A 24,476-nucleotide genomic window follows, 5' to 3' on the forward strand; every position below is an offset into this window, starting at 1 on the left:
GTGCCTGTTCAGCTTGGTTATTTTTGTGAAGACCAAGTGATGAATGGAAATAGTTCTCTAGAAATCTGTCATGACTTCAGCTCAGTGTCATATGGAGGTGTCATAATAAAAAGAAAGTTTTATAATGAGTTGCTGTGTCATGAAAGCACTCAAATATAGCTGCTGTTGAATAGCTTTGAAACTTTTAATTGTGTTTATGTGTAAATGACCTGGCAGGTCAAGATTTCACCCTGAGCTTGTTCATGCTTTGACAATTTTATTCCAGTTCTCATCACAGAGATGTTAATTCTAGGTAATCATTCTCTATAAACAAACTAATTCTAATCTGTATCTTCAGTTTGTGAAGGAATCACGGCCTGTTTCTGAATAATTACATAATGCAATAGCATTTATTTACTTTAGTTGAGCATTTAAATATGTTACTAGCATTCTGATAGTTCATATTGCAATGTCCGTGTATATGTTACTTGTCATGTTTAGCAGCTTTTCAGCCTGATGTGAAATGCATGTGTGTGTGTGCTACCCAAACAGCTGAAAATGAGGGCCTCCCTCTGAGAGGGTTGGGAAATGATGCTGGATTGTTCTTATTTCTCCAGAAACTACATATAATTAACAGGGGAAAGTTATTGAAAAGCACAAATTGGGAGAAATGTCTTGTCCTAGCTGTCCTTCTTGTCTGTCTTTCAGTAATTCCAGACATGAATAACATCCAAGAAACAGGAATTCAGTAGCGCCTATGCTTCCTTTACATTTTCCATTTCTGAATCAAGGGGAAGGAAAAATTTTATTTGCAGGTGAGATCAGTGTGTTGTGAGAAAAATATAGCACATAGGGTAAAACTTCAGCTTTTGATACAATGGCAATATATAATTTACAAATTCTCAAAAAGAAATGTCTCTGAAATGTTTGAGTCAGTCTTGTTCAGTCTCTTACCTTTACCCTTTGTTTTTATTATTTATATCTTTCTTAAGAGTTCTGTTTGCCAACTTTGACTTGAAATGCTCTCATAGAAGCTACATTAATTATTTATATTGGCAAACCCCCAGCCAATTTGTATGCTTTCAAATAATGTATATTTTCAGTTTTGATTGGGTGATTATATGTTCCTTGTGCTACAAGTTAGTTTTTGAAGTATGGAAGCATTAGGTGTGTTTCCAAGAGTAGATGTCTAACAAACAAGCTTAGGTTAAGTGTAGAAACTTGTGTTATTAAAGCTTTACAAAGAACATTTCCTTATTGTATATAATCAGATGGGAGCTCTTGCCATAGTGGTGTGGATTTTTTGTTATATTTTAACAGCATTCTACTTTACTCTTGTTTCTCCCTTTGCCAGCTGAATATGTCAATGTTTTGTCTTAGTCTATTAGTGTTTTCTTAAAATCACTTTATAGGATGGTGGCAGCTCAAAGCACACTTTTGATAAAGTTTTTGTTTTCCTCTGAAGGCAAAACAACCCAAATAAAGCTTCACAATTAACAATTATGGAGACTTCCTTGGGGAAAGAGCTGCTGAGTTTCTGTGGGAGGGAAGATTAAAATAAAACACACCAAATAATTAGAAATGTATTTCATAGAGATACTTGGTATGTTAGTGCTGCCTTCCAAAACTCCTCGTAGCGCTTGCTTAATATTTATCTCAGCCTTTGCTGGGTTCATCATGATTAGAGCTTGTTGACATATTTGCAAATCAGTTTTCATACCGCTTATTAATTTCTAATAGTGCTTCTAACTTGGTTAGCAGTACACTACTAGTATTATATCGTAAAATGCTTCTGCCTGAATAAAAGCCCCTAGAAAATAAGAGCTATCTTAAGATCTAATGCACTGTGCTCTGGTTTTCTAACAGAGATTTTCCACCTCATTGGCAAATAATGTTGATTCTTTTTTGATATACACTAGTTCACTGCTTTGGATTAGTAAGATAGTAGTTTTGAATTACATCTGCTGCAAGAAGAAAGTCAGTGGAAGTTTGTAGGTGCTTGCTCAAATGACAGCACTGATATTTACTTCTTACACTGTCTAGTTTAGGAAAGTGGATGTAATTTAAAATATGTTCCCTTAAACATTCCTGGAGCAAGAATTCATAGAATCATAGAATAACCAGGTTGGAAGAGACCCACCGGATCATCAAGTCCAACCATTCCTATCAAACCCTAAACCATTCCCCTTAGCACCTCGTCCACCCGTGCCTTAATCACCTCCAGGGAAGGTGACTCAACCACCTCCCTGGGCAGCCTGTTCCAGTTCCCAATGACCCTTTCTGTGAAGAATTTTTTCCTAATGTTCAGCCTAAACCTCCCCTGGCGGAGCTTGAGGCCATTCCCCCTTGTCCTGTCCCCTGTCACTTGGGAGAAGAGGCCAGCTCCCTCCTCTCTACAACCTCCTTTCAGGTAGTTGTAGAGAGCAATGAGGTCTCCCCTCAGCCTCCTCTTCTCCAGGCTAAACAACCCCAGCTCTCTCAGCCGCTCCTCGTAAGACTTGCTCTCCAGCCCCCTCACCAGCTTTGTTGCTCTTCTCTGGACTCGCTCCAGAGCCTCAACATCCTTCTTGTGGTGAGGGGCCCAGAACTGAACACAGGATTCGAGGAGCGGTCTCACCAGTGCCGAGTACAGAGGGAGAATAACCTCCCTGGACCTGCTGGTCACGCCGTTTCTGATACAAGCCAAGATGCCATTGGCCTTCTTGTCCACCTGGGCACACTGCTGGCTCATATTCAGTCGGCTGTCAACAACACCCCCAGGTCCCTCTCCTCCAGGCAATTCAATGCATCTGAAAATGTGTTAGCTTTATCTGGCTTTACAGAATCCTGCTGAAAAGCTTTTCGGGCACTTGGTTTACAAATCAACCTGGTATACCCAAAATGTCATCAATCATAGTGTATATAACAATCTGAACACCTATTTACATCCTTCATAATTTTATGAAAATAAGTTTCTTAACACTTAGAGTTTATACACTAAGCTTGTAGTATACCTTGTATAACTTAGCTTGCAGATTTTGCTGTAGCTTAGGTGTTAGTTTTTACCGTTTAACTACATGTTTAGAAAAAAGAAGTGCAAAGACAGTGATCCATTTCTAATTCTTCTTTCAACAAATTTTACCTTCTACTAACACTGTAATATTTAGCTCACTATTTTAAGAAGACACTAATTGAAACAACAATGAAATATTCTACATTTTCATGTAGTTACTGTAGGAATTTATACATATTACATTACGTGCCTGTTCAAGATCAGATTTTTTTTAATCACACAGTGGCTTGGAGAGTCTCAGGCACACCTAGAAACTCTAATGCTTGGCTTTTTCTTGATTTTCAGCTATTTGTTTCTCTTTTCCCCGGCTTACTCTCGCTTCAATTCTTTGAACAAAAGAACATGCCTATGCAAGTGAGCAACTTCTTATCCTTACTGCTGTTGGTTAGAGGGGCACTTTTAAAAGTGTCGCTTTAGAAGTCCCATCCAAAGCTGCACCTCATCCAAGAGGAGGAATCTGTGGAAGCAGCAGCAGCAGATGCCTTTTGTAGTTTTCCCATGGGGCTATTTCTGCTCTCTGGCCCATTGATTTTCAAGGGAAAGTTGTGAGCCTACTTAGCAAACTAGAAAAGACAGGATTTTCTGTAGATAGTGTGGGGCTTCCTTCTTTACTGTATTTATTGGAAATTACAGCATTTAGATATTGATGAGATCAGGAAAGCAGTGTGGTTCAGGGAGTGCCATTCTCTTGAATGAATGCATGCTAGCGGGTATGATATGTTTACATTTCAGAAATGAGTTCAGTTCTGCAGTTAAAAAAAAAGAAAAAAAATCTCTTTCTAAAAGTAAGGCTGCTGTAATTTCTTTTATGCAGTCTAATTTGCTTAGAGGCAAGCATGTTGTAGATGATAATCATAGTATGACAATGGAAGAGATGGTGAAGGGGCTGGAGAACAGGCCTTATGAGGAGCGGCTGAGAGAGCTGGGGGTGTTTAGCCTGGAGAAGAGGAGGCTGAGGGGAGACCTCATTGCTCTCTACAACTACCTGAAAGGAGGTTGTGGAGAGGAGGGTGCTGGCCTCTTCTCCCAAGTGACAGGGGACAGGACAAGAGGGAATGGCCTCAAGCTCCGCCAGGGGAGGTTTAGGCTGAACATTAGGAAAAAATTTTTCACAGAAATGGTCATTGGGCATTGGAACAGGCTGCCCAGGGAGGTGGTTGAGTCACCATGCCTGAAGGTGTTTAAGGCATGGGTGGATGAGGTACTGAGGGGAATGGTTTAGTGTTTGATAGGAATGGTTGGACTCGATGATCTGGTGGGTCTCTTCCAACCTGGTTATTCTATGATTCTATGATTCTATGTGCTCAATTCCTAGTTTATCAAGTCTTCATATGCTAGATGAGTTCTCACAATACTTTGGTTACTTACGTTGCTGTGACTGTTTTTTCTAGGGATAAATGCTTAGTTTGGATGGTCAGTAAGAGGAAAGCTTTCATTCTGTGTCCTATGAGCTGGTTGACAGCCTAGCAGACCCCTGAATATTCTTCTATGGCTGCTATTTACTGGAGTGTTAAATACTTACCCTCTCCTGCTTTCAATTGTGACTCACCCAGAGAGTTTTTATTTTCTTCAACCCAAGTATTTTATTTTCAGCAGCTGTTTTCCTGAAAGCTTTCAGTCAGAAAATAGGATCTGAAAATGTATCATCTATAATGAATATAATGTGTTATATTGCTCAATTGCTTACATGATCTGTGAACTTTTGATCCTAAGGGTGAGGAGGTCTGGTTATATTACCTAAAATGCTGGTTACAGTATTTTCACAATGTTCTTAGGCTATACAGAAAACCAAGCCTTTATTTTAAAGCCTTTATTTCCATATATTATGAGGAATGAAAGAGCAATTGAATTACAACATGCCTCAGAGAAAGTAAAAAGAAAATTGCTTTCGTAAAAAAAATCTCTAGTATAATTTTATCACTTGGCTGTTTATACCTGCCATTTTGGCCCCATATATTAATCCTAGCAAATAACTATGTAATCACCATACTTTCTATAATATGAGAGGAAATGAAATTAAAGCAGTTGATGGAAAAGAAATGGAAAGGCAATATTATAAAATAGTGAAGTACAGAAGAGTAAGATCTAGTAGCGAAATATGAACCAGCTTGACACATTAAAGTCAGTTTTAATAAAAATGGAAAAAATGCAATTAACATGTTCATGATACCTTAATGCCAGAAAGGCATTGAAGAAAATGTTTGAAAATAACTAGGTAACTTCAAAGCTTTGAGTCTCAGCTCTTTATTGTTTTCAAATATTGGAGAATTCATTAGATGATAAAAATAGATTTAGGGGAGATAATACAGTAATATGTGCCTTTTCCCTAATAACAGTTGCATGTTTCATTGTTTTTGGGATTCTTCATAAAGGGAAGGAATGGACTGATGACTGCTTATAATGTAGAACATTGCTTGAATGTATGGCAGTAAGCAGTATTTTAAGAGTAGCTGGTCGAAATGTGTACTTTTAACTTTTTAACTGAGCAATTAAAATCACATCTGACATCACAAGATAAAAGAACAACCTTATGTTTAATGAGAATTTAGTATTTAATCTAGGAATAATACTGAGCATCTGTAAGATCTAAGTTGTGAAGTCAAGCAACACTTAAAACAGTTGATCTCTTGGTAAAAATAATTGAATATAAATCTGTCCTGTTTCAGAAAGGTGCATGATGGTGTCTAGTCTTGTAATACTTGATACGTGTTCAAATGCCTTTGAAGGAAAATACATATCTCAGACTCTGTATTTTTTATTGAACTGCTCCCCCTGCCCAAGTAATTTATTATATACTACGTATGTAAGCCATTATTCCATGTAGGTCTAGGGTTTTATTTTGTAAGCCTTTATTTTAAAGATGATTATTATTAGATATGGTTAAATTTAGCAGCCTTTGGTATTTAAAATATGAGTTTCTAAATAGTTCTAGGACACTTAAATTCTTCAAAACACTTTGAAATTAAAGCTGTAGTTACAACTGACTTTTTAAATTATAGCGTCGTGGCCTTTTCCTTCAGCCTTAGGCTGTTTGTGGATATAAATCTTTTTTCTGAGCTCGTATGTAGGTGGCATTCAGAAGACTAAGTTTGGGATCCTCTTCTGCAAGATTCTGTAACTCAGGTTGCATTTTGTCAGAGAAGGCATGATTGATGACTTCACTCACTAGAAATAGGAAGTTTTTAATGGTCCTAATTTCTATGGGACTCTCTTGTTGTAGGTTTGGACCAGGCCATGAAAAAGTTTTCTCCTGAGGCTGAAGTCTGGTCACTGTATTGTAACCTAATTCTCTATTCCTTGCGGAATTGCTATGCTCTAAACCTGTTGGCTGGTGTCTGTTTGTTTGTTACTTACCTCCGTAATTTAAAGAATACACACTGGGGTTCAGGCATCATGTTGAGGATGTGGATTATTTCATGGACACTGCTGGCTAGACCCATGCAGTCTTTCAGGCTTATTGTTCAATCCTGGTTTGAGCCAGCATATTCAGCATATGGGAAAAGTAAAGAAAATGAGAATAGAAAAAAATATTTTTCACAGAAGTTATTCTTGAAGTGTTTGACTATCTCAGTTGAAAGAAAAACCCTAAAATGCCTTTCATCCTGTAGAATCTGTTAATCTGGCAACTGAGTGTTTGGCAGAGAGAGGCTACCTCACATGCAAAGGAATTGTACTTAATGACAGCGACTGCCTGCATAGAGTGAGCACCATCTACTGAGTAGACATTAATCTGAAGTTTTGGATGGAGTGTCTTGTAACTCTCTCTATAGCCACTTTTCCCCCTTATTATGATAAAGTAGCACCAATGCCATAACACAGGAGTGGGAAACTACTTAAGAGACTCTCTGAGAAAATGAACCTTGTGATGAACCTTTCATGGGATTTGAAGCATCTTTCCTTGGTAACAAAGTACAGTAGATTCACCATTTGTGGGTGTAATGTGGTTAACGTCTCTGTCACTTCTAGAGACAGAACAGTCTTTGAAACTTGAGATAGACACATTCTTTTACAGCTAAGCATTCATAGCTCACACCTTTTCATAATTTATTTGTACAGAAGATGCACATTTGCCCTTTAATTGCCTTGTTTTGGGTTCTGCACACCCATGCAATGGCTCACCTCTATATGACTTTCTGTGGGCTTGGCTGCATCTCTTAAGTCATTGCTGAACTGTAAATATCAAATACCATTTCTAGCAAATAGCAACTACACCTTCCCTTTTCCCGTGACTATTGAAAGTTAAAACTCTGAAATTGTTCAGGGATCATTGCACAGGATCCTCCTTGCAGCAGGGCACACACTAATGTATCAAAATTACGCTAAGCTAAATTCAGCAGATGTGAGACTTGAAGGAAAATCTTAGGCAGGTCATCTGGAACTGTGTCTAGGATTGAATTCACCTGGGTGAAGCTTGCGGAGCATTGCCACTACATAGCAGGACAGTGTGTGCCATCCTCTTCTGCTGCCTTGTTTGACTTCTCTGTCCACTAAGCTATGAAGCCGCAGAAGAGGTGACATCTCTCAACCTCATTAACAAGCATATTTTTAGGCTCTGGTGAATTTGCATTGACCAATCTTGATGAAGGTCTGTCTTAACTTTCTGTCTGAACTGACTGCTTGTACTGGACACAAACGGTGGGGTTTGGTTGCTGAGACTGCAGGGTTCCCCTCTGTGGGAGGAAGCCATGGGCTGCCCTCTGCTGCTATGGCTTGTTTCAGCTCACTCTGAAATGGATGAAAAAAGCTCATGGCGGGCCAGAACTTCAGAGAAGCATATGGTGCCTTTGTTCATGTGTACAGAAGAAAACAAGCAGCTTCTGAGGGCAGAGGACATAAGGACACACAGGTGGAAACATGAGTGTGTGTGCGTAAGGACACGCGGAAGGTGATGGGAGGAGGTAGGTGAAGAGATGTTCACCTCGAGAGAAGTAGCAGAGAAGTGTTAAGAAGCCAAGAGGAGGGGCAAAGAAAGTGAGATGCATGGAGAGGCAACAAGCAACCTCTAGGCTCTGACCCCACATTTCCTGCAATGGCCACAGTCTTGCCAAAAGGATGTGAAAGAGACTGAGCATAATGCCTGGTGAAAACAAGGAAAGCTGGGGTAGGAGTAGGGAAGGAGAAGTGCTGCACTGAAGTGGGACCTGGGGAGGGAAAGTGGTCACCTAAGTGCTTGTTTAACTCTTGGCCTCTTTTCCTTGATAACTGAATCTGTAGTTAAAAGTGTATGTTAATTAGCAATAAAATAATGTCCTCAGTCAAGACTGCCTTGCCCATGTGGCTGTGATTCCAGAAGACACTGCAGCACTGCCATTACCTGATTTTCTGATGGAAAGCACAATGGTGGAGAGAAATGTGGTATTTGGTAACTTGTCCCTTGTGCATGGTCAGTGGTCTCACCTGCAAGAGCTAATAATTTCTTCCGTTTCACATGATGGAGAGAAATGTCAGTTTTAGGGGTATGCATTTTCCATTTATACAGATTTTTTTTTAATCAAGCAGGAAATCAGAAGTGCTGTTGAACTTGCTTTATTTCATCCTTCTTGTGAAAATTGAGTTTTCATACTTAATCACTAAAACATGATAGAAAACTCTCTGAAGCATGTACCACCTGTATTTTCCTTTCATCTTGATTCATTCATTAGCTTCCTCATATTAAAAGCCCTCCAAGACACAATTAACCCTTTTTCAATACTGTGAAGCTTGAAATGATCATTAAAACTCATTAAAGCAGAGAAACTTACTTTCAAAAGCAGTTTAATATTAAAATGTTCATGATTTCTTGTGTATAGGGTAGAATACTTATGGTGTAGCCATCATGGTTCCAGTCTTAACTGACTATTCAAGTAATTAATGATAATTAGTTGCTTTGCATTGCAGAACTGCGCTCCATGCTAGAAGATACTTTGATGAAACAATTTTCTATAATGGAATGTTTCCTTCTGAGTACAGACTGTCTAATGATATTGTCAGCAAGTCCTTTTAGTCCAGTAAGAAGAAAATATAATTAAAGATAGAAATACATTACCAAAACTCTTGCTTTTTTTCTCCCCCTTTACATTCTTCTGTACTGTGAGTTGTGCTATTGCCACAAGGAAGCAAACATCTACTTATGTTTTCTGATGACTGAGTTGTTTTTAACATCCTTTAAACTGCACAAACATGCAGTCAGTTTTATTTTGGTGCTATCTTCAGTGCTCTTGTATCAACATACATAAAGTGGAGTCTGATCTCACTTAAAAAAAAGTAATTTGTATTCTGTTAATTTCTTACTTTGTTCCCAGCATTATGTAAACAATCTTAGAATTGAGAAACTGATTAGAAGAGAAAAAAAAAAAATCAGACTAACCTTCTAATCTTGAAGGCAGTGATAGCAGGATGAAAATGACTAATTGCAGAGAGAAGTAGCATGAAGTAAAATGGTGTCTTTAAAGCAATAAACTGCCATGGAGTTACCTAAACTGCAATAAAACTACCATGAAGCACTGTCAAAGTGTTGATTCATTTGCACTACTAATATTACAAGTAATAAAATATGGGTTTTCTGGTATGGTTATAGCATTTGTTATCCATTTTATTAGACAACTCAACAGGTACTATGTTGTATTGTACTATCATAAGATATTTTATAATCTAGCTTTTACTGATGTAGAATAGTCATAGGGAAAATAGTTTTGATATTTAGCCTTCTCTTACTGAAGTAAGCATGCTGTAGAAATCTCCATGTAGCTGCACGATAATATTCTTATCTGAATCCTCAATGAAGTTAAGGTAAAGCTAGAAACTGAGTGAGAGATATGATAGTAGCCTGTCTACAGGCAAATGTGAAAGCTGTAATCTGCTAGGATTCCTCTTACTCAATGGAAAGCAAGATATCATGGGGACAAAAATTTGGAAGAAAAACAGTTTAAAGGGAAAATGTATTTACGTACATACTTGCGTAGAGTTAGGACAGCATTAGGAATGGGCAAATATAAGATGAATTGTGATTGAAAGCAATGTAGACATTTCAAGAAATAATACAAGTCATAAATATATATATTACTGATATGTGCATTGTTAATAAAATGCCCTAATTCTAATCAACCATGCAATTATTTTGAACAGACATTTACAGCTTCGGAGATATGACTTTGGAATGCAAAACTTTCTCAGTCGTGATGATTTGCTGTAGCTGCTTATCAGTACATTAAAAAAATATCATTATTCTTTATAAAGTTGTCCTTATCCTTCTTTTTAAGGTATGGGATGCTGTAGATACAGGCTGCTGCTTAACAACATACTCCTGTCACTCCAGTGCTGTTCGATCTGCCCAATGGTCATCTTGTGGAAAAAGGATCCTCAGTGGGGGCTTTGATTCCATGCTGCATTTAACTGATGTAGAAACAGGTAAAGGTCATGTCAAGGAATACATAGCCATGTCTTTATTCACTAGTGATAGCTTTGGATCTTGTTAACCTTATCTATAGATCAAAGTTAGAATACTTGAAATTTATCCTCGGTGAAAAAAAATGTCAGCAATTGAGGGCAATTGGAGATCTTTAAGAAAACTGTAATATCTTTAACTTAATGATAACATTTAATTTGTGTTGTCTGATACTGCACAACTGAATAGAATGAAATGTGTATTTTTTATGCTCTGTAATGTTTATTCATTAAAGTGTTTGAAGACCCTCTTAAGGCTGACTTCAGTAGCATTTATACGTATAGTTAATTTAAATATAGGCTTGCACCTCATTTTCAGTTGGTTTGGCTTTAAGTTTGTGCTTAAAGTTAATTAGGTGATTTTTTTTTTTCTGAAGAGGACCTTTACTGGGAGTATATAATCTTAAATTCTGAGACTGAACATGTCTTGCTTTGATACAGTTGTTAATTTGATTTGGAATTAGATTGTTGTGACCTTAACTAATTTCCTAGATGATGTCTCTCCTCATGCCTTCTTCAAAAACTGAAGTGCTTCTATCAGCTGTATTTCTTCTCTCCTTTATGCATGTTATCAAGATTCATACGGCAGCATTCACTGGGGCTGTGTATAATGATTAGGCCTAAAATAGCACCTTCTCAACTGAAGAGATGCAATTTTATTTTTTCCACTTAATTTATTTTTAAGCATTTAACTCCTGCAAAGGTGCATTTTTTTTTTGGTAAGACTACAAAAGAAATCATTACAAAAATTACAAGCAATTCTTGTCTAGGAGGGTTTTCTCCTACATGCCATTAAGGAATACGTTGTATGTGAATATCTGGAGAGCAGAAGTCCTATTCAGGTGAACTGGGAAAGCAGCCAAGGAAATTTGTGAATATTGTTCACAGGAAAAGAAGATTCTTTTCTACGCTCTAAGAATTTATTTTTCTCAACATTTGTCATACCTGAAGTATTTAAATTCAATGATGACTGGAAGGGAACTGTTGTAGTTTGGGAATGTAAGACGTGACACAATTACAGACTTTTTGAGTTTTGAGACTATTCAGGTTTTGTAATGGGGGGAAAAAGGATTCTGTGAAAGTAGTACATGAGGTTAATATACCAAGTCATTAGTTATGTCAGACTTCTTGTATTCTTTTTGTTTTCAGCCTCATTGCAGCAACCTTTTCATTTCTAGTCTCATATATAAGAAAATCTTATAATCCAAGGAGATTTAATTTTGACTGTAGTGCTTGCAATTCTAAACAGTATAGCTACTGGCGTTAATGGGATTTATAGCAATAGAATAGTTTTTATGCACCCGAGTCATTCAAAGGGACTACTGTGGGGAAAATCTCATTTTATAAAATCATAGATCAAAGTCCAAGGATATGCAATTTTAATTGTATACTTTAATTTCTAACATCTCTTTGAGTTAACTGTCCAGTGATAGGTTAGTAGTCTGAATTAAGTTGATTATAGTGGTTTATTTGAAAGAAGGCATTTCTAGTGTTTTAAGCAATGATGATAGTAACAAAGTATATTTACCAGGTTACAAAACAGATAAGCTTATAAATGGTTCTTTCCTTACTGACTTGTGAGATACGTAGTGTTTCTAACTACTTAAATAAACGGCATGTGTAAAGGCAAAATGAATGCTTATAATAATTGAAAATACCAGATAATCATTATTGCTTTATTTCAAGGATGCAGGATTCCTTGCAGCTCATGTGAACTGCAGTTGTAGTGTGGGTGTTGGGAACTGACTTTTAGTGTTACAAACATCATTTGGAAAAGTATGGGTGACTGGAATTTTGTTCTGATTTCCTACACATGCAGGCCAGTTTATGCTTTCCTTCCCTGCTGTAAAGTTACTCTTTTTTAAATACATTTCAGTCAGTTCTTTTCAGAGAAAGAGGACAAGCAGTTTGCCTCTGGAATCCAAATCAATTTGATATAAAAAGCCTCATTTCCATTTGAAAAACACTAAGGCAGCTATAAGATTTTGATTTACATTAGTTCACTGAATCATTCATTCCATCTCACTCTTCATAATTTCTGAGATGATTTCTTCTTTGATTAACTTCAGATAGCTGTTGGAACTGTTCCTTCACAGAGGACTTTTAGGTACTTTTCTGGACTTTGGTCTTAATTACTTTTCATTGCTAGACTGAACTAACTACTAGTGTGTTTATATGCAATAAATATATGCCAATGCAATTTTATAAATAATAATGCTGTCTTTAGGGTTGTATGCTTGTCTCTTGTGTATGTTGTTCTGGATAAACATTTTCTATTAATATTTGCTAAAGTATAATCTTTCTCATCTTTGTTTTCAGTATAGATTTTATATATTAAAACTGTATTATAAAAATTGCTGTGTGTCCTTCACCAAAAGAATCCTAATGGTCTGAAGAGCATTACTTTTAAAAATTTAGGAAAAGTTGCAAATACAGGTTAGTACATGCATGGCATGATCTGCTCAGTTGTGCTTTTTGTCAGTTTGTGTTGTTTTTCTGTTAAGAACGTTGTTTCTGCCCTATTAAATCAAAATTATAGTCTAGCTAATTGTTCATTCTGGGTCTGATGACAGCTAGTTACGAGATTAGAATCCTAGAATCCTAGAATAATTTGGTTTGGAAGGGACCTTAAAGGTCACCTTTCAACTCCACTGCAAGGGGGAGGGACACCTTCCACTAGACAAGGTTCGTTAAAGCCCCATCCAACTTGGCCTTGAACACTTCCAGGGATCACACATCCACAACAAACCGTTCCAGTGCCTCACCACTCTCATAGTGAAGAATTTCTTCCTAATATCTAATCTAAATTGACACTTTTTCAGTTTAGAGCCATTACCTCTTATCTATTGCTACATACCTGTGTAAAAAATCCCTTTCCAGCTTTCTTGTAGGCCCCTTTTAAGTTCTGCAAGGCTGCTATAATGTCTCACCAGAGCTCTCTCTTCTCTAGGCTAAACAAGGCCAGCTCTCCCAGCCTGTGCTTGTGTGGAAGGTGCTGCATTCCTCTGATCATATTTGTAGCCCTCCTGGAGAAAATACCCCAGGAGACAATACCTCCCTGGAGACAGGTCTCATGAGAGTGGCAGAGGGGCAGAATCACCTCCCTTGACCTGCTGGCCAGGCTTCTTCTGATGCAGCCCAGGATATGGTTGGCCTTCTGGGCTGTAAGAGCACATTGCCGGCACATGTTGAGTTTCTCATCAACCAACACATCCAAGGTCTTCTTCTCAGGGCTGAAATCAATCCATTTTCTGCCCAGCCTGTATTTGTGCTTTGGGTTGCCCGAAGTGTATTCAGGACCTTGCACTTGGCCTTGTTGAACTTCATGAGGTTCGTACAGGTCCCCTTCTCAAGCCTGTCAAGGTCCCTCTGAATGGCATCCCTTTCCTCCAGCATGTCAACCACACTGCTTAATTCCACTGTCTATGTCACCAGCAAAAATTTTCAACAGCACTGGTCCAATACCGACCCTGAGGAATGCCACTTGTCGCTGGTCTCCACTTGGACATTGATCCATTGGCTGCAACTCTTTGAGTGCGACCATCCATCTGATTCCTTATCCATCAAGTGGTCCATCCGTGAAATCTTTGTATCTCCAGCTTAGAGACAAGGATAATGTGTGGGACAGTGTCAAATGCTTTGCACTAGTCCAGGTAGATGACCTCAATTTCTCTTCCCTTATACACCAACAGTATAAACCCATAATAGAAGGTCACGATATTCATCAGGTGCTGTTTGTCCTTAGTGAAGCCATGTTGGCTGTCACTAATCACCTCCTTATTTTCCATGTGCCTTAGTATAGTTTCCAGGAGAATGTGCTCTATGTTCTTGCCGGGCACAGAGGTGAGACTGACTGGCCTGTAGTTTCCCAGGTCTTCCTTTTTTCCCTTTTTAAAAATAGGAGTTATATGTCCCCCTTTCCAGTCAGTGGGAACTTCACTGGGCTATCACAACTTCTCAGATATGATGGATGGTGGCTTGGCAAGTTCATCTGCCAGTTCCCTCAAGACCTGGGGATGCATCTCATCAGGTCGAAGTACCGCATCTGGAATGGACTAAAGCAACAGAACAGGCTGGTGCGTTTAGTTTAAACTGACTAGAAAGCAGCTTTGCAGAAAAGAAACCTGGTAGTTCTGGGGCTGCATATGAATCAGCAGTGTTTACTTGCAGCAAGGGACGTCAACTTCATCCCAGGCCAGATTCACAAGTGTTTACCTAGCATAGAGAGAAGATGATGCCAGGCTCTTCTCAGAGGTGTGCAGTGAGAGGATGAGAAACAAATGACAAATAAAGGAATGCAGGAAACTTTCTGACTCAACTCAAGGGTCATCAAGCACTAAACCATACTGTTTAGACAGGCTATGGAATCTGTATACTTGGAGAATTCAGAACTTCAGTGGGCAGACTCCTTAGTAACCTAATGCAGCTGGACCTGCTTTGAGTAGAGGTTTGGCCTAAGTGGCCCTTGAGGGTCCAGCCTATATGATTTGCTGATGTTGTGATGAAGAACAGGGAAAGAAAAGAATTTAAATGAGTTTACTTGTCCTAGTTTGGTGAAAATAGATATTGTTATGCAAGTTTTCTTTTTCTGAATTCATTTTTTTATAGATGTCATTTATCATTGTAAAGGGTCATCCATTTTCCTAACTCCAGGATGTCAAGCTAAGACTCTCCAGAGTATGATTTTCTTGAAAACTGTTGCACATATGCAGAGTATGGGTCTGATCCAAAATGTGCATAAAATGTTTAAGTAACTCAAGGTTATTCATCCCTCACTCACATGGGTGATTCTGTGGCTACAGTTTGTGTGAGGCCAGTTCAGTACTGCAATATGGGATTTCATAAATATTAGTGGATCCAAAAACTGCAGCTGAACTGCCTATAAAGGTTACTGGTTAATATTTTTTTGTTGTTGTCCTATTGTGTATATGTTATTCCTTTATAAAAATAAAGTTTTTGGAAAGGTTTCGCAGATGTGATAATAATGCAGCAACCTGAACCAGTGACACTCCCTGGTTTTGTTCATCTCTACTAACACCACATTCACAGTAATTTTCTGCTAGAATAGTTCAGACGCTTTGTTATTTCTAGAGTAGAAAGTAGTGCTGTATTCAGAGAGCAAGGAAAAAAATTGCTTTTAAAACAGACCTAGGTCAAGTGCATTTGGCATTTAACTTCTGTTACGTCCGGATGTAATGGAGGTGATCTACCAACTTTAGAAGGTGTCCTGGTTTGAGCTGGTATAGAGTAATTTTTCTTCTTAGTAGCTGCTGCATTTTGAATTCAGTGTGAGTATAATGTTCATAACATATTATTTTAGTTTGTCGCTAGGTAGTGTTTATGCCTGGCTGGGATACTATTAATTTTCTTCCTAACAGCTGCTATTTCTCTGGATTTTAGTATGAAAAGAATGCTGATGTTACTAGGAATTCAAGGACATTGTTTCAGTTACCTGTGTTTCACAGTAAGCAGGTGTATAAAGCTGGGAAGAGTGGAGCCAGGGCAGCTGACACAAATTAGCCATCAGAAGTATTCCATGCCGTGAACATCATGCTTCCTCTATAAGTGGAAAGTTTGCTGGGGATGCTTTCTTTTCTCCTATTGCTTGTGGTCTCTTGGTGTCCTGCTTGCTCTCAGCACTTCTGCTCTGGGTGTCCAGTCTCCAGTACTCTGAGCTCAGGTTCCGTCTTCATTGATTTCTGCACTGGCTGTAACCTCCGCGTCCACGGGAACTGCTGTGCTCACTGCTTGAGGGGTGTGTTCCATGATCACTACCTGGGACAAACTGAATATTGTTTTGAATATGTTCTTATTCTTGTTGTTACTATTATTATGACCATAATCATTGTTATTTGTTCTTCTTTTATTGTTTTATTAAAGCTGTTTATATTTCAACCCATGAGTTTTCCTTTCCTTCTCTGATCCTCCTCCCTTACCATGGAGGAGTAAGAGGGTACTGTAAGAGTGTGCTGTTTAGCTGCCAGCTAAGGACTAAACTAAGACAGAAGAGTAATTGTACTTTTAAAATTTATTTATAACTATTTTATTGTTTGAATATATGTTTTATTCATCAGTGGTTTTTTCATTAGTCACAAATGAATTGGTAGGATAGCATAGGTAGAACAGCACTGGCTAGGTTGATACTATTTGCATATTGTAGCTACTTTTAATTTCTTTAATGTTATGACAGAGGGAATGTTCCAAGAAATCTTGGCACATTTCCTATGTTGCCAAATGCTGCAGTTGTATTTTAGTTCGTGGCTGAGTTTGATTTCAAATATAATATCCCCAGAGTTATAATGGGGTATTTAAATTGCTTGTTGTTTTGAAAGTTTTCATATTACAGTGACCAAGATACTTAAATTAAAGTGTTGGTCTTGAAGGAAATTTCACTTTATATGTAGTGTGGTCACTTAAATCTGTTTTTTTTTAAAATCTATTTTATTTTACATTATTTTGAGTTTCTTAATGGAACATTTTGTACCTGCAAGAGGTATTTCTAATTTGGTAGTCATGTAGAGATAACATTATTATGGATAACGTAATGGTGTTTGTCCACATAGGAGTGTTAGTGCTTATATGGAATTGTTGCCTCAGGAGAGCTGTGACTTTCTTCTCCTATCTCTCCCCTTCTCTCTCAGTACTACGTAGACAGTGTGTTGTTTTAATATGCATGAAGTTTTTATATGAAACCTCAGGAAAACAGCCCAGTTGATTGATTTTAATTTTCCTTTTTTTATTATTTCTTGTTTTTTACTTTTTTTTTTTTTATCTTTTAAATGCATACAGGCATCTTTGATGTGAGGCCACTAGAGTCTCCTCAAAATTCAGCAGTTTTAAGTAAAATGTTGAACATAGTATAATGGTCAATCTCCAGAGAGGAGGTAACAGCATTTTACTTTTTATGCTCATGAATCTAAAGTCTCTGCAGTGAGAAGGAAGCAAAATGTTTATTTTGTGGAGATTTTCAAGGATAAAAGATAAACTGATTTAATATTTCAGGAACCTTTGCATGCCAGAAACTTGTGATTATGTAGAGAAAACAATAGGAAACGAATAGAGTCAGTGTAACTTCAGTTCTTGGAAAAATAATAAAGCAATTTGTAGGCACGACAAGATAAAATGGATAAGTAACAGCCAACATTGATTTGTTAAGAACAAATTATGCCTGATCAATCTAATTTTCTTCTCACTATTGCGTGTGAGAGAGATTGCAACCGTAATGAGGTTTTTTTGATATATTGTTTTGTGCCTTTTTGTAAACACAGTAGGGAAATCCATTCTACTTAGCAAGATTAGTCTCACATCTTTGTGAGCCTTACACTTCACTTTTCTTTCCAGATAAGTTTAAGGAAGTGAATGTTTTGGATTATGCAGGTAGGGGTATGAACCTGAGGACAACTAAACACATTTACAGAACACATTAAATAGCCTTTAAAATATCTGATTTCATAGTTGAGCAGTTTCACAGGAGGCTGCAGCATAAAGGAGCAGAAACATATGTTCCAGGTCTTTTTAAAGATTTTTCTTCATACTGTGTATGTTACTAGTGAGCCTTTAATGAATGAGGAATTGAATTAAAGCACTTTGCAATGTGGTTTGTATTCTTAAGGATGTAGTAGATATTGTTACTAAAACTGTGAAAATGAAAGATTGAAAGAAGCAGTTGCTTTCTGATTTGGGAGTAACAATCTCTCTTACAGGAAAATTATATGTGGTATGGATTTTGCCTCAAATAACCAAATAGATTTTCAGAAGGCATAATTTTCTACAGCCTGTTGGTTGGTTGAATCTTTGTTATGCTGCCTTTAGGAACTAAAATACAATAAACATACACACAACAAATGTATATATACGATTACCGATTAACACCCACTGTACTCTATTATGGGTAAGCTCAAAGGACATCTTTTGCCATATATAAAATAAGGTGTGAAAAGTTGTATGTGTTTAATGTTAATAAACTGAGTAATTGTAGACAAAAATATACATAACTGTAAATGTCAAGTGCCAGCAAGGTGGAGCAGGTTTTCCAGCAAACGCTGAAGCTGAAATTCCTAAGTGTGGGGCCAGGTTCTGTCACAGTATGGTTACAGCATTGGAAGCAGCAAATTCTGCTCATAGTAGTAAAGCATGCTAAATTAACTTTGTATGGGAAATAGCTAAGAGGTGGATTCATTGTTTTAACATACTAAATTGCATGAGCTATTTTGCCCCACATAATCCTCTGCAATAATCTGTTTCTCAGGTGGATATTTCTGCTACGTTTCTGATGTTCTGAAAGAAGTTTCATAGCTGTATAGAGAATATACCTTAGCACTTCAGCCTTGTGCTCCTAATACCTAAAAGGAAAAGGTCTAAGGGAGGTACAAATATAAACGTTAGGGAAGTTCATTTTACTGGGTTCAGGCATTTTTGTATGGCAAGCACTCTGATTTAGGTTCTTTATAATGTTCATAAATTTCAGTTCTAGTAATAGGAGAGTTCCCTTTGCTATACTGGTGGCACTCCCCTTCTGAGTATGTTATCTGCTGATGCTTTGATTCCATGCTCTTCTTTTCTACATTCCAGCCTTTTTCTCATTTTCTGTGACATGACAGTGAAGTAAAATTCAGGTATGCAACTAATACTGTTGGACCCTTTGGTTTACTGAGCTTCCAGAAAGAGACCTTTCATTTATTTTCGCTTTGGTAGCTGGGGAGAGAATGTGAAAGAGAGTTGCATTTCATCGTATTAATGTGAGAGCCTTAGCTTTTAAGATTAAGATATTGTGATTGCTCCTCAGAGCAGTCAAAAATCTAGCGTGGTTAATATCTGAAACAAACAGTAAGCTACCAACTTAAAACAGGAAAAAGAGGGAAGTTAAGAGTATAGAGGTGAGATGTTTAAGCTGTTATCACAAGCTCAATTTATTATTACATTAAAGTAGAATTCGTAGCACTGAGATCATTACATTGCAATTTTATTAGTGACTGCCATGAGAGCTTTTCAAGAAATAAAATTTAGAAGGCAAGAAAAGGGCAAACACAGTGCTTACTTCTATCTTTGAAACAGGGTGAGATGGAGTAGAAAACTGGGGGATTTTAGTTTATGGAAAGAATATTGAGCAAACGATTGAATTACTTGGAATTGACTGGGTGTGAGACTGAAAGATGGAATAATTAATACCAAATTGTGTTAAATCAATGTTCTTTCTGTGGAAAAGGTAACAGATCTTGTAGTTAGTAGATGAAATTAATCTTGAATTTAGTGCACGTCTTTGTTAGTTGTGTCTTAACTGACTTTCTTAAAGAGAGCACAATGGCAAGAAAAATATATGCACTATAGAAGAAGCAGTTTTCAGAAGCTTTATGGAGGTAAAAGCAGGTCTCAGTAAAGTCAGTTAAACAATTAATGTTTGTCAGAAGGTTAGGTGTTGAGTTTCACTGGATCACTTATGGATGCATCTAATGCCATCTGAACACTACAATTTATGAAGAATTATGACTGCCTTGATGCATCCTTTGTGAAGCTGTTTGACAGGAATAGTACAGGTGGGCTTCAGTTTTGCTAATTTCTGACTACAGTACCATAAAAACTTGTTGATTATACTTCCAGAGTGTTTATTAAACTGGGTACTAGCAGGAACCAAAGTCCTTTGGAGCGAACTATTAAACTGACTAGTGAGCCTCCATGGGGAAATTCAGTATTTTTCTCAAGTGCTGTGTATGAGTGTAAAACACATGTATGGTGCCTGGCTGTGGTGTAGATGAGGGCAATATCTAGTTGCTCCTATAACTGATGATTTTAATACTTTACTTTTTCCCTGTGGAGTCTTCTTTTTTTTTTTATCTTTTATAGTTGTCGAGGTACTGAAAGCTCCCATGGTGAGACATGGTCATATGACTTGCAGAGAGAATCTCTGCTGCCCTTGTGACTCTTTTCTCTTTTTGGGGAAGCACTTAAGTCTTCTACTCAGTAGAGACAGAGAGGCCCTTTAGATCTTACATGGGTAATCAGTGGAGAAAATATTAAGAAAGAACAAAAAACCCTGTGAAAACCTGTTTTCACCACTCCTTTATGCTCTCTGCAGACTATTTTCCCTGGCCCTGCTAGCTTGAAGAACACATATGATTAAGTTGTATCTCTCTCTTCTTTTCTTTAAAATGAAGCAATAAATCAACAAATCTTAGCCTCTTAACTGTGTGAGTTGAGTTCAGCAGACAGGGAAAATGGAACTGATGTTGAAAACAAATAAATTGGTTCCAAATAATAAAATAAGCATAAAAAAAAATCTATGAATGTTTTTCAGTATTGTTCACCTAACAGTATTTACAGCCATCACTACTGCTTTTAGCTCATAGTATTTTCAGTTGTTTAAGAAAGCCCGTCTTAAGACAACTATTACTGAAAACGTAGATTGATGAATATTTTAAGACACATTTCTCATAGTACTTTAATGGTTCTTTTTGACTTCTACAGCACCTTCTTTACTGTGGCTTAAAGCAGTAACTTTATTTAATATGGATCTTTATATGTGATATGTAGAATATAAAGCACAACTGAAATTGTGAAACCAAGTAAAGGTATTTATCTTTGTCCATACCAATCTTCCAAAAATGATATTTCAGTGAATATACATTAATATAATGAATTTGTTAGGATGAAAGGAAGCAGTGAACTGTGGTAAAATCTTATAAATTAACCTAGCTGAAATCTATTGCCTTCAAAAGTGTTAACAATCCAATTGATACTAACTACAGGATCCTGTGGAGATTAGTGTACACAATGAAATGTTGGGAACAGTGTATCCATGGGAACAGCTATTGCCTTCATATGATGGTATACAAATTATTTCCTACTTTCAGGATGAACTTTCACTCCTACCTTCACAAAAAGATCAGTAAACAACTCAAAAGTTCTAGTATAGTTTGGGACATGGTATTTCTGTACATACTATATTTTGTGGAATTTATTTTTATCCCACTGAAGGAAAGACTATGACTTCTCTGTAGGGAAACAGCGAACCACTAAATTGGTAGATTTAGTTTTGTGTATCAGCTGAACTGGGACTGTGGTGGAGCTCCTCTCCTTAGTGTGTGAAACCACTTGTTCTCTCCTCTGAGTGGGAAGCAGATGGTGGTGCAGAGGCACATGAACAGCAGCAATTTCATGTAGATAGAAATTAGTGAGTTTAGTCTTATATTTTTAGTAAATTATAGTAGCCCCAGATACTTGAAATTTGTTAATATAAACATATTTACCTTTGATGACCTTGATATTTTTGAAAGTAGGTTGAAATGAATATCATACTTAATTTTTCTGCTCAAATTTTCATCTCCACTTCTCACTTTCTTTTAGGGAAGCAGATATTTAGCATCAAAAATGAATTTAGGATCAGTGCTCTCAAGTTCCACCCTACAGAGTCAAATATTTTCACATGTGGAGGGTTCAGCCCAGAAGTTAAAGCCTGGGATATAAGGACTTCTAAGGTAATGGAAATCTATTTTATCTTTCTCTTTTAGGATTTTTTCTAGGTTGGATGTCCTGTGAATTACTGAGCTGCTTGATGTACTGGTCTTTTAATGAAATTTTGTTCTGAAATATTTTGCGTTTGTCATTGATGGTGTTTCCATTTGTTGGTTTGTACCTCTGTAATGTTTTTGAAGCATAAAGAGGAATATTGTACACAAAAAATGTATGCTTTTTTGGTTTATATAAATATGAGTAACATATAGTTGAATTAAATAAAGCAAATGGCTTACTTCAGGATTGTGAAAAAGGCCGTTGTGTACTAGGAAACAGCACAAATAACTTGTTCTTCAAGCTGTATCATGTGCATCCCGATGTGTGTGCCTGTACATTTTGTGTAGAAGTCTGGAGTAATTTTTACATTTAGGAAAAGCACAGAGAGGCACGTATAGCTCCTGCCTTTACTTTATCCTGAGCCATGCAGAATGGCTTGCCAAGTGCCATTCAGAGCTCATGTAAGAGCAGAGCTGTACGCCGCCAGTGGAAGCATAAGGAAAACCAATATCCTCATGCACAGAATAGCTCAAAGAGCAACAGTGACTATAGAATGAGTATTTTTTTGTTTTCCTTTGAATTTTTATGTGGGTAGATCCTACTCATTGTAGTTAGTCATCTGTTTGCTCTTGAGGGTGACAGAAGGTATCTGAAAAAGATAAGGTTGCTTATCCAAACTCTCTCTCTGACTGGTGTATTAAGAATAACAGGTGAGAGATGTAGGCAGATGTATTTTGAGTATGAGGGCTTTAAATGGAGAAGTCTCCAATAGTTACAGGAGTCGCTTTATTAAGGAAACACAGTACTATTGTGCAATTAACAGTCTAATTCCTATGGTTGTCCCTTTGAATTGTCGATGATGTTTGAGAAAATAATTTAATTGTGTGGGATCTTTACTGCAGCCTTCTCTCACTGGAATAAATTCTCAAGAGAAAAATGTTAGTAAGTACATATTGAGACTGCCAAGTCTGTGGTTACTCTGAAAATAAATTTAGTGTGAGTTTCAGAGTTACAGTGTCAGTGTGAAAACGTTTGTAAAACGTGTGGTGGAAATTCAGAGGAAAACATTAAGCATCACAGATATAGTGGGGATGGCTAATAACAAAAATATTGTCCAATTACACATACACATGTGGTGGTTGAAATGGGCTGCTTTTTCCTAGCCAGCTCACGTCGAGCTTCTAATCAAATGAGCACCCCCAAGTCCTTCTCCACAGGGCTACTTTCAATCATGTCATCCCCCATCCTGTATTGAAAGTACAGATTGCCCCCACCCAGGTGGAGGACCTTATACTTGGGCTTGTTAAACCTTATGAGGTTCACACAGGCCCAGTTCTCCAGCTTGTCTAGGTCCCTCTGGATGACTTCCCGTGCTTCTGACAACTGCACCACTCAGCTTGGTGTCATCTGCAAATGGGTACAATGAGGCATTTGCCTTTCCACAGGCCATTCCTTGTCCACTTTAAATACTCTTGCCAAAGTAGACGGTACTCATGATTGGTATATTATAAATTTTTTCTTTTTGACTGAGACAATTGCTGTTGTGTGCATTATGTCACAACGCTACATGCTGTGACATCTTTTGATCTCATTTTATGATGTGATTTCTCAAAAGGCAGTGTGTTCTGTGGCCAGGATGCTATATGCAGCAAAACCAAGACTAGCAGAATAATGCATTTTTATCTCAATGACTAACACTCCTTGCATTTTTGCAATGCTGAAGCTCAAGCCTTGGAACCTGTCTTAAAGAGCGCTTGATCACTGAGGAATGCACGCAGCGGTTGTCTCTGTAACTGCAGGACACTCCAGTGCTTAGAAGGACTGACTGTAACTCTGTTTCCATGAGCTGATGCTAATGAAGAGAGAGGGGAAGCATCCTTCCATATGATAAGGAAATAATTTCCTTTCAAGAGAATAAATAAATGAATGAATGTGTATTCTGACAGGTAAAACAGGAAGGGTCTTAGGCTTGGTAAAACAAAAACCCCAGCCTGTTTCTTTTGTATAGATTCTGTACTGGGTTCTCTCTGGAAGCTTTTAGAAGCTATTACCTGCCTTGTTCATTAGGAAACAATTATATTAATGTAGAATTTCATCAGCTGGAAAACTATCCAGTTAAGTAGTTCATGAGGAATATTTATTTTAATAACGAGCGGTGTCTGATCAACTTAGAAAATGGAAGGCCTAAGTTTAGCCTGGTAATAGATATTGATCCTTTTTTATTTTTATTTGTTTGGTGTTTGCTCATTTGAAAACCATTATTTTGTATGTACTGTGATTGTCTAAAGCAGCAGTGTGGTTTACTCTCTTACTCTGAAACATTTCCAAAAAGAGGAGAGAGTTTCTATCATCCTTTAATTTTTTGTTTTCCCGTCTGAGGTACCTGCAGCTCAGTGATGGATGCAGACTGTTAGACACCTACATTTGTATTGGTTTTCAAATTTGAAGAACGCTGTGTGTGTGCTGAGTGAATGTGGAAGGTCATAGCTGAGTGGAGAAAAGGGGAAAAATATCAAAC

At 37.5% G+C, this 24,476-nt stretch overlaps 1 protein-coding gene across 1 annotated transcript in view; it reads left to right on the plus strand.

Moving 5' to 3' along the window:
* WDR25 (WD repeat domain 25) overlaps positions 1 to 24,476 on the plus strand; it is a 64,890-nt gene that overhangs the window by 26,522 nt on the left and 13,892 nt on the right. Inside the window, exons 2-3 of the mRNA XM_069858813.1 lie at positions 10,270 to 10,417; positions 21,794 to 21,924. Of these exons, the coding sequence (XP_069714914.1) occupies positions 10,270 to 10,417; positions 21,794 to 21,924 (279 nt within the window). The remainder of the gene's footprint in view (positions 1 to 10,269; positions 10,418 to 21,793; positions 21,925 to 24,476) is intronic.

The sequence above is a fragment of the Phaenicophaeus curvirostris genome, chromosome 5 (assembly GCF_032191515.1).
Source record: "Phaenicophaeus curvirostris isolate KB17595 chromosome 5, BPBGC_Pcur_1.0, whole genome shotgun sequence".
NCBI lineage: Eukaryota > Metazoa > Chordata > Aves > Cuculiformes > Cuculidae > Phaenicophaeus > Phaenicophaeus curvirostris.